Source organism: Alligator sinensis, unplaced genomic scaffold (genome assembly GCF_000455745.1).
Source record: "Alligator sinensis unplaced genomic scaffold, ASM45574v1 scaffold203_1, whole genome shotgun sequence".
Lineage (NCBI taxonomy): Eukaryota > Metazoa > Chordata > Crocodylia > Alligatoridae > Alligator > Alligator sinensis.
In genome coordinates this window covers 2,752,540-2,762,808 of record NW_005841949.1, presented here as the reverse complement: position 1 = coordinate 2,762,808, position 10,269 = coordinate 2,752,540, and the positions used below count along the sequence as shown (strand labels likewise).

The 10,269-nt window shown below is 42.1% G+C and overlaps 1 protein-coding gene across 2 annotated transcripts; it reads left to right on the top strand.

The window, feature by feature from the left end:
* Positions 1–6: 6 nt before the first annotated feature.
* Positions 7–6,802, top strand: GINS3 (GINS complex subunit 3). 2 transcript variants are annotated; one of them, XM_025199805.1, is made up of 4 exons: positions 7–214; positions 787–1,020; positions 1,109–1,185; positions 2,351–2,486. In XM_025199805.1, exons 1-4 carry the CDS (start codon positions 35–37, stop codon positions 2,421–2,423), a joined length of 564 nt encoding a protein of 187 aa, XP_025055590.1. In that variant the 5' UTR covers positions 7–34; the 3' UTR covers positions 2,424–2,486. The 2 variants fall into 2 exon arrangements, with proteins under 2 accessions (XP_025055590.1, XP_006020263.1); XM_006020201.3 differs by lacking the exon at positions 1,109–1,185 and having other exon boundaries at positions 2,351–6,802.
* The last annotated feature ends 3,467 nt before the right edge of the window (positions 6,803–10,269 follow it).

The window sequence follows — 10,269 nt, the reverse complement described above, 5'->3', positions numbered from 1 at the left end:
AAGCCGGTGTGGGTTGGTGGCTGGAGGGCCCGCCATGTCGGAGGCGTATTTCCCGGTGGGGCCCGGATTGGGCCCCGAGGAGAACTTCTTGTCTCTGGACGACATCCTCATGTCCCAGGAGAAGCTGCCGAGCCGCGCCGAGGCCGCCCTGCCCCGCTTGGCCGCCGTGCTGGGCAAGGGCGCGGGCGCCGGCCAGGGCAACTGCCTCCCTGAGGTAACTCCACGGGACTACAGCTCCCGGCAGCCTCGGTGGCGCGAGGCATGCTGGGAGTGTGTGCCGAGGCTCGGCCGGGCCCGCCGGGAGCTGTGATCTCCTTTGGCGGGAGAACGGAGTGGTGCGCTGCCCCTCCCCCCCCATGTAGTGTCGCCGGGGCCGGGGCCTTAGGGAGCGGGAGCGGGAGCCGCAGGCTGCGCGGCCTGAGCCCAGTGCGCGTTCGTCTACACGTACATGCTGCTGTTTCCACGACTCGGTTCTTTGGCTTTCCCCGACCTTTGAGCACCAGTGTTTGCAGCCCCCTTTTGTATAATTCTTTATTTCTGACTTTGTTTCGCTCACGCCACAGTGTGTTTTGTGCCACCTGATTTGATTCTTACTGTTATAAAAAAAAAAAATAGTGGTTAGAGCCCAAAATAAAAATCCTGATTCTACAGGCACCTGGTAGCTTGCCTGTGAAAGTCATTCATTGTGAACCTTAAGTAGGTGTCTGAGTCTTGTTTTTATTCATCATCCTGATCAGAATTGACTCCTGACTTTGTGGGGATGCCCTTTCTGTCCTGTGCATGCAGGGCTCCAAGCTGGAAATCCCCCTGTGGCTGGCGAAAGGGCTATATGACCACAAGCGGAGGATACTTTCTGTGGAGTTGCCAAAGACCTACAAGGAAGGCTGGAGGACAGTGTTCAGTGCAGATGCCAATGTGGTCGACCTGCATAAAATGGGGCCGTACTACTATGGATTTGGCTTCCAGCTCTTGAATTTTGACAATCCAGAGAATCCAGAGATAGCTCAGACCATACTGCAGGCAAGTATTTGAACCAAGTGAAATCAATCACTGAGATACTACCCTTTTCCTTGACATCTCTTCTATCCTTCCATCCACTTTGTCATAGTTGGGGATATATTCTTTTCTACTCAGTTTGATGTGGGCTAGAAGGACTTCAAGACCTGGCCCTTTCATCTACAATGAGTATGTATCATTTTTTTTGATTAAATGAATTGAAGCCTCATGTCTGCATTCACAGCTAAATTTGGTTAAATTAGTTTTGTGCAAGGAATGCAATATAACATCTTTGGGAGACCAGATGCTTTGTCTTTTAATAACAGAAAAAACAAAATATTTAACATTCTGTTCTACCGTAGTAAGGCCACAGCAATAGGAGAGCCTGTCTTGGATAGCCTGACACTAAGAAACTAATAGTCAAGAAAGTATAGTTAAAATGAGTGAATAAAAACACAAAGATCTTGTTGAGATTTTGACATTCTCTGTTTAGCATTTGTAAAGAACCAAAATACCAAAGTAAACCATGTCAAAAATAAGTGTACTAGTAATAATAAAACCTTGTCGTATTTTTTTTTTAAAGCTTTGTTTCCCCAATATCCTTAAGCACACTTTCCAAAGTTGTCAGGAACTTTAACTCCTCCCTTTTTGAATCTGGTTATATTTAGCTTTTATTCCTTTGTAGCAAGGGGGAAAACCTTTTTTTAAATAAGTCCCCATTGCTTACCATTTTAAATTTGTTGTTATGTTCTCTGGGTGTTGTTTAGGTTTCCTAATTGTTTTATCAGTGCCCAAAGTGCTTTGAAGGCAGAGGGAGGTCAGTGTTTGAGAAATTCATTTAACTGTAGTGATGCTGCCTTTATAAAAGGGAGCTAATTTTTAGGGAAAAAAAAAGTCTAAATTGCTTTATGGTAGCATGATCTGTAACTAGCTACAGACTTATCTCTCCTGCTCTAAAATCAATGGCTTCATACACAGGGACTGAAACAAAATTCATTGTATTGTGTTTTGTAGAAGGTCAGGACTAACCAGTAGAAGGCAATAGTGACACCTGACCAATTTAATTCCTTGAAAGTAGAGTGCAGTGGGCATACATATACAACACATGGTCTGGAAAGCATGTAACCTTCCCCCACCCCTATCTTAGGAAAATAAAGCTTATCCTTGAGTAGGAAGTTAATGGAAGCTGAGTACCAACAGTTAGATGCTAGTCCAGAACCAACTGTTGGCTGCTCAAATATAGACACCATAGGGTGCAAAACCCTGAACCTGTTAGCCCCAGAGCATAAGTCTCTAGCATTTGACCTCAAGGAGACTCTTCCCTGAGTCACTGGCAATTCTCTATCTTCCTTAGACATTTATTAACCGTTTTCGCCGCATCATGGACTCCTCCCAAAATACCTATAACGAAGACACCTCTACATTAGTGGCACGGCTGGATGAGCTGGAACGAGCCTTATTTCAAGCTGGCCAGAAAGGGCTGAATGACTTCCAGTGCTGGGAGAAGGGGCAGGCTTCTCAGATCACAGCTTCCAGCCTCGTCCAGAATTATGGGAAGAGAAAATTCACTGACATGGATCACTGAAAGCATGAAGGACACAAAACCAACATAAGGGACACTGCAAGATTTATATTCTGTGTCACTGAAAAGAAAGACCAGCTAACCTTGGAAAAGGGACACATTCTCCTTCTCTTTGGGTAACTGAACTTCTGAGCAGCTCTAATCTTCAGATTAAGCCAAAGCACATTGCAGAGGAAGAGGGAAGGTACAGTGACAACAGATTGCATCACAGAATTGTTTAACAGCACGCACACACTTCTCCCAATGATTTACGGTAATTACTTTGGGCTGCATGGCTCAGTGCAGGTGAGAGGCTCTTCTGAAAGAGGGTCGTTAATATTTGCTACTTTTTATCATGTAAATAGAATGTCATTCTTTTACCACATGCCCAGCTCCACCCTCCCCATGCATGTTTCAGTATGTTTATGTGGCAGCTGCTGTTTCCAATGTCATGCTTTTCTTGGTCATCCCAGTAACACGGTGGAAAAAGTGGACCATTGAACAATTTTTGTTATTTCTTGCTATGCCTTGGTGCACTAGTGCACCTGATTGCTGCTAGGAGTAAACCTCTACTGTTAGCTGATGCTTTGTTTCTTTTATTTGTGTATGTTTGAACTTAATCCTTGGTAATGGTGCCCCAATAGAGAACTTCCTTCTGTGGGTCCAGAAAACAGATGAAGCATCATTACAAGCTTTATGCACCCAGCCTCCATCACCAACCCCCTGCGTACCTGAGATATCAGCTCAGGGTGAAGGTGAGAGCAGAGCACATTCCTATTGCCTGGAACTCTGCTTCCTGGTGGTTTTTGTGATACAGATACCTCTGTACTAGAAGCCAGGTTGACTTCCCCAGTTCATCTCAACAGAGAGTAACAGCCTTCACACACTGCCATTCTGAGCTAGACATGAACCAGAAACCTTGATCTGGAACTGTGGCTTATCACCAACCTTTGAGCAATCTGTTTCTCTAGAGAAGTTTTATCCTGATTGTTGATTTGGGCTAATGAAAAAACCAGAGCAAGCGAGTTGGGTTTCCTTCCTTCAAATTCATTTGTAAAATCATTCTTGTAAATGTCATTCTTTTCAAGGGGAGGGTATGGAATTGGAACTCCTTAAACAACATAATAGGTATTGCACAGAGATGTTGTAGAATTTAGTATTTCTCTCTTAATTCTTTCTGAATAAATGGGAGACAGAAAACAGAAGAATTCCCTTTGCAGAAATCTGCTGGTGTCAGAAGAGATCTTGATAGAGGATGAACATTTACTGTATAGTTCCTATTGATGTCTGTGGGAGCTGGGGGTATTTATCAGACATTTGGGATCAGACTCATTGGTGTGGGCAGCTTTTTCTGTCTCATACTTGCCACTAAATGTAGCTGTGCACAAGCCCTTAGCCAGCTCATAGTGAGTAGATGGCCATTCTTTGGGCACCTGGAGTGAATGTCAAAAAGAAAATAGCCTTGGATGTTCACATGTCATGCAAATTCCATCAGCCTCTTATAGGGACAGAGCCACTTCTGAGTCATGTACTAGGTAGTAAACAGTGGATTATGAAGAGGCATTCCAGTGAATTAATGCTGCTACATGGAATAACCATACCTTATGAAAATGGCTGTGTTTTTATGTAAAGTCTGTATAATCTGTCTTTCTGAATAAATAATGTCTATATTATTATAGAAGGTCTCACAAAACATGCGTCTGTAACTGCCCCACTATAGAGAAACAGTCATGGCTAAAAGGTTGCTGGCCACCCAGAAATTAATACAGGATTATTATGAGGATTAATGTAGTATCACATAAAGAGCCCATCTTGTTTTTTGCACAGCTCCCAAATCTCTGAGTGTTACATTTGTAGTTCTGTTCGCTTAGCAACACCTCCTGTCTGCCTCGTGTCACCACTAAGGGAATCCTAGCATTTCCAATAAGTCACATTAAAGACTTTGCAAGGTCTTGTATGAGATTTTGATTTTTCTAATAACAAGATTTTACTGAAGTAGAGCTGGAAAAAATGTTCTGTTTAGATTTATGTGGTTTTGTAATTTTAAGGAAGGCAGTTCTTAGTTTTGGATGTAAACAGTCCTCTGCAGTATGTGCAAGCCAACCACTGAAGTCTTTTGATAATGCATATGAATCAAAAACCAAGTGATTGGTAATGTAGCATTTATATGCTACTTCATTTCTTCACAGCACTTTCAAAAGTTTAACTAGTCATCACAGTCTCCCTTTTCACAGAAGGGGAAACTGAGGCTGTGATATAAATAACACGGCCAGAATAGCATAGCAGCATTTTGGTAGAAGAAGGATTTAGATCTTTCTTGATTCCTATTCTTGTGTTGTACCCACTACAAATGCTGGCTCTCAAAAATGTGTCATACCATTAGTATTTGTTGTTCAGCCTAAGTAACGTGAGCGAAATAAACCACTGAATATATAAAGAAACATAATTTAGGCATTAAATCCTCAGTTTTTAGGCTAGGTATGAAGTCATTTTACAAACGAGACTAATTACCTTGTCTGTGGGTGGGTGTGGCTATATGGGCACACTTTTTTTTCTGTTTTAAAAAAAATGTTTTTCTCTCCCTTAGAGTTGTGTGCAATATCCAGCCAAAGAGCAGGGGAGATGATAGAACTGACTGCACAAAATATTATCAAATATATAGAAAGAAGACAACTAATCTCTGTAATCTCTTCCAGTAACAGTGATCGTAGGTACCTGTGTACAGTAGCAGGCAGAACATTTTTAAAAAGTGTTATTTTTAGTAGAAAATGTCTCTTTTGATAATATAAGTATTTATCAATAATCACAGATAAAGGCTTTTTTTTCAAGTTGATATTTAACTTGACATTAGCAGACTTGATATTCTGTTGATTTTTTCCCCCCCCCCGATAGAATGCTTTATTCTAGCCAGAAATGCTTCTTTTTTTGCCCAGTGCCATTGAGAATTTTTTTTAAATACTTGAGCAAAGCTTTGTTACTTTTATTGACACAAATCATGTTATATAATAACACTGTAGTGAACTTATGTTAGAGGAGCTTGGACTTGCATACTTTTAAAACAGAAATGATGCAACATCCATCCATGGTGTTTGATGTGCAAAAGTTAAGGACATATACGTAATGGTACAGCAGAAAGGAGGGTTAAACTAACTTCCTGGCAGTGAATCCTTGTCAGAATGATTACTGAAATAGAAAAAGATTCCTCTCCAGCCTTCATTTGAGATCATCTTCCCTTAAAATGTATTTATCATTTCTTAGGTTCTTTTCAAATCGAGAGGTAGCCACTGAGGCATGATGCCCTTATTAAATATAAATACCTTTCCAACCAACACACAAACACCCCATCCACATTTTTAAGCATCTTTCTCAGCTTCTTTATGTTCTAAACAATGTCTCAGTTTGTCCTCTGGGTTTGTTTTATTTTTGGTTGGCTGAGACAAGATATTGATTGCCTCTGCCAGACTGGAACCAATAGGTGTAATCATTCTGATTTCTATATCAGAAATCAATAGCTATATTAGAGATGCCAAATGAGATTAAGAAATAGAACCCCAGGGAAAGTAAAACAAAAAATGGCACGTTATCTTCAACACATTTTTAACATGAGAGCTTGTTTTATATGACGTCATTGTAGAGTAGGATTTTTAAAAGCACCAGCGAGTTAGGAATGGAAATTCCATTGATTCTGATCTGCGATTTTTCTGATCATTGTTTTTAGTGGCAACATATCAGAGAGCCATTGTTAAAATTCTGACTGAGCCAGCAGCCCCAATAAAGATCTGACCCAGTGCTGGCACAGTGGTAACCACTTTCAACATACAAAGCTCCTTCTATTTTGAAGCAGATACTTAAGAGGATGTACTGTCTGGTGGCACAGAGCTGGGTGTAAGGAGATCTGGGTTCTATTTTTAGCCTCACCATACTCATTGGGTGGCATTGGACGAATCATGTACCTTTCTTTTGTGCCATAGTTTTCCTGTCTGTAAAATGAAGATGATCCCAACCTGCTGGGAGATTTAATATATTTTCTTAAAGCTTTAATACTTGAATAAAAGAGTCTGGTACAAACTTATTATGGCAAATCTGGAGTCCAGTTTTCTGTATCTCTTATACATCTTCCAAATTCCAGATCTTCACTTGGTGAAGGCTTTTTCTCCTTACTCAAAAATTACTTTAATTTCTTTGGGCCCTTAGCTTAGCATTAGACTTTCTCTGGGATGCAGTCTGTCTGGTTTCTTTTAGGGCAGTTTTTTTGTTTGTTTGTTTTTTGTTTTTACACACTTCCCCCTTCTGTCCTGACTAATTATGCATCCATAGATGCTTCTCAAGCAAATCCCAAGACATCATCCTCCCATTGTACTTGGCCTCGGTGAGGCTGCAGCTGGAGTACTGCATCCAGTTTTGGGCTCCACAATTCAAAAAGGATGTGGAGAAGCTTGAGAGAGTCCAGAGGAGAGCCACACGCATGGTCCGAGGTCAGGAAAACGGACCTTATGATGAGAGGCTGAGAGCCATGGGACTCTTCAGCCTGGAAAAGCGCAGGCTCGGCGGTGATCTGGTGGCCACCTGTAAGTTTATTGGGGTGCTCACCGGGATCTGGGGGAACTTCTGTTCACCAGAGCACCCCAAGGGATGATGGTCAAATGGTCACAGACTTCCATGACCATTTCAGGCTGGACATAAGGAAGAACTTCTTTACTGTGTGAGCCCTCAAGGTTTGGAATAGACTACCGCCGGAGGTAGTTCAAGCACCTACTTTGAACACCTTCAAGAGACATTTGGATGTTTATCTTGCTGGGATCCTATGATCACTGCTGACTTCCTGCCCCTGGGGCAGGGGGCTGGAATCGATGATCTTCTGAAATCCCTTCTAGCCCTAATGTCTATGAATTTATCATTCTACATCTCAGCTGCAACTTAGCCAGGTAGGCAGAACTGAACTTCCATTTTCTTCACTGTGTACTTGATTTTTCCTGATGAAACTGTATGAAACTGAAGCAAAGATAACATTGTAAAGCATGATGAAATCTCTGCAAAGAGTAGTAAGTAATGGGGGAGCACTGCCTACACCAGCAACTTACATGTATTAGATGATTTTTCTGGGGTTTCTTGTTTGCCTGTTTGGTCTTTTGGGTTTTTTTGCAAAACTATCTTTGGAACCAGATCTTTTTGATGGGCTTAACCTTCTTTTCTGTACTTCCTAGTGCTCGGGCAATGTGATTTAAAGGTGTAGTGAGTGAAGGAGCTAAGCTAACATGGACTTCCCATAGAAATATATCTTGGAAAAAAAGCCTATGAGAACTTACATTATAGCTTTCAAATGAGGGAGAGAGTTGGGTGTAGATCCATGTAGAATTAGCTATGAGTCTTCCTCCCAAGCCCAATTCATTCTAGGATCTGTAAATAGTCTTTGACGTTTTTCTTTAGGGTTATGTATTTTTTCCTAGCATTAGCAGGACATTGAGGATTCTAAGCTCCCATTATCTTGTGTATTGTTTGTCTGAGATTGTAAGCTGCTCCGGGCCTTTTTGGTAGGGCAGGATATAAATCTTAATAACAGCAATAACAACATGCAGCTGAAAAGGATATAGCCTCAATGATTTCAATGATTCATGAATAGCCTCATGAGTTGGATGTTGAAATGTAGCTTCAACTACTGAACCAATTCATTTTCTTCACAGTTAAACCTGAGCTCATCAATGCTAAAATATCTTGTTGGTGAAAAACAGCTGGGCCAGATCAGAAGAGGAAGGCTTCATGATGTCTGATCTCAGCCAAACAATATAATCTCAGCTAGATGCATTTAGCACAGTTGTGCTGGAAACACATTATATTGTTTGCTGCCAATATTATTCAGTAGGGGACACAGAATTAACCTTATATTTTATGCTGCTGTTTGTAATAACTGTGTGGTTGCTGAACAATATACGTTTATTGGTTAACTACTGAATTTTCTTCTCTAGTTTCTAGAAAACAGAAGACTATGTCAATGCTGTGTCCAGGTTAACTCTGTAAACTGTCTGCTTGGAGCCAGCAGAGGGAGCACTGAGCATAAGACATTGTTTTTAATATGAGTCCTACTATAAGTCTTCCTTTTACCAGTTTTGGATGTTGAGAATCAAGGTGATGTTCTTCTGTATCTGAGATCACATTCAGTGCCTAAATGACATGAGGGTCAAAATGGCACTTTGACCTGCACAGTAAAGGCTTCAAAGTTTTACAAAAGACTCAAAACTGAGACTTAGGTTGTAAAAGCATGTATTAGATTGAAGTAAACAAATGCTAATTTCCAGCTCCAGTAGGAATACAGAAAGCATAGTGCTGTTTGCTAAATGCAAGAGAATTGGAGCACTGAGAGATCACCTGCTAGAACATCAAGGAAAGTGTTACTGATATAAATCAGTTAAATAAATTATAAAAACAGTTACTTGTCTGTGTCTCCTTAATAACCATGGTGTTTGCATTAATGTATGTAGATAGTACCCCTATATGAACATGAAACTCACCCCATCAGTGCTCTAGTGCCCATGAGCCCAGGGACCCTGCAAGTTAGTCAGTGGGTCAGTGACAGTAGGGATCAGGAGCCAGGAGTTTTGCCATCTGTTTCCATTCTCTGGCTGCTTCCTCTGAATGTCCCTGGCTGCCAATTCCAGAACCTGAGGACAGGGGTCAATGTTGTTACTGGTCTGGCTTTAAAAGCTGCATGTGGTCTTTGAATCGCAGATATTAGAACTGGAGAAGACCAGGTCATCAGTTTTATCTCTGCCCCAGACTCAGACACACTTTCCATACTATGCCCTCCAAACATCCTCAAAGCTGGGCATAAATGTTGTCATCCTGTAGGTATTGCCTCAGAGGGAAGACCTGTGTTCCAAAAGTTGCCTCTTCTCATTTCTCTAATTTATTCTGAAGGGGTGGGAGAACAACCAGTTTCCTGTCTTTGCTAAAGAAACCCCCATGGCTACCAGCAAGCAAGCAAAGCAGCTGATAGCTTCCCCCAGCCACCCACGGCAGCCCTTGGAGCATCTGTCTGTGAGCAGCACTTGCAGGAAGGCAGCCAGCCACCTGAGGGAATAGCAGAGAGCAGCAACAGTCCCTTTCTGCCTGTATTGGGGACGAAGATGTTGGGAAGAGATGAAGGGCAAAAGCAACCCGATCTTGGGGACTTTCAAATTTTGTCCTGATTTCTCTGATAATCCAGCAAATCCTATGCTGCTGTCTTTTCCACTAGCACAGTGCAGGGCAGCATAGCAGTGCTGCCCTCAGGCAACTGCTACCCTAGCACACAGGCCACCTTTCTGCTCAGCAAAGCCTACAATCCTTTGAGACTTTGAAGCTCAAACAGCAAGTGGCATCTGAAGGCTGGTCATGGCCTAGGTGGGCTGAGGGAAGGGAAGGAGAGTCGCAAAGGACTGGGAGTCCTAAAAAGAGAAGGGACATGTGTGGAGTGGGACCTGAGGAGAAAAGAAATGTGAAAGAGGTGGAGTAGGAAGGCTGAGGATAGGGACCTGTAGCACATAGTGGGAGATGGAAAGGAGCCCTACAGAGCTGCTGAGAGGACTGGGGCTTGAGAAGACAAGGTCTGGCAACAAGAGCAGAGGGCTGGACAAAAGCAATTTCTCCCCATTACTTTGGTTATGAATACATTCCTCTTCTGCACAACAACACTGCCTTGTCTGGCTCATCATCAGCAGCAGCTGGTATTAAGAAAT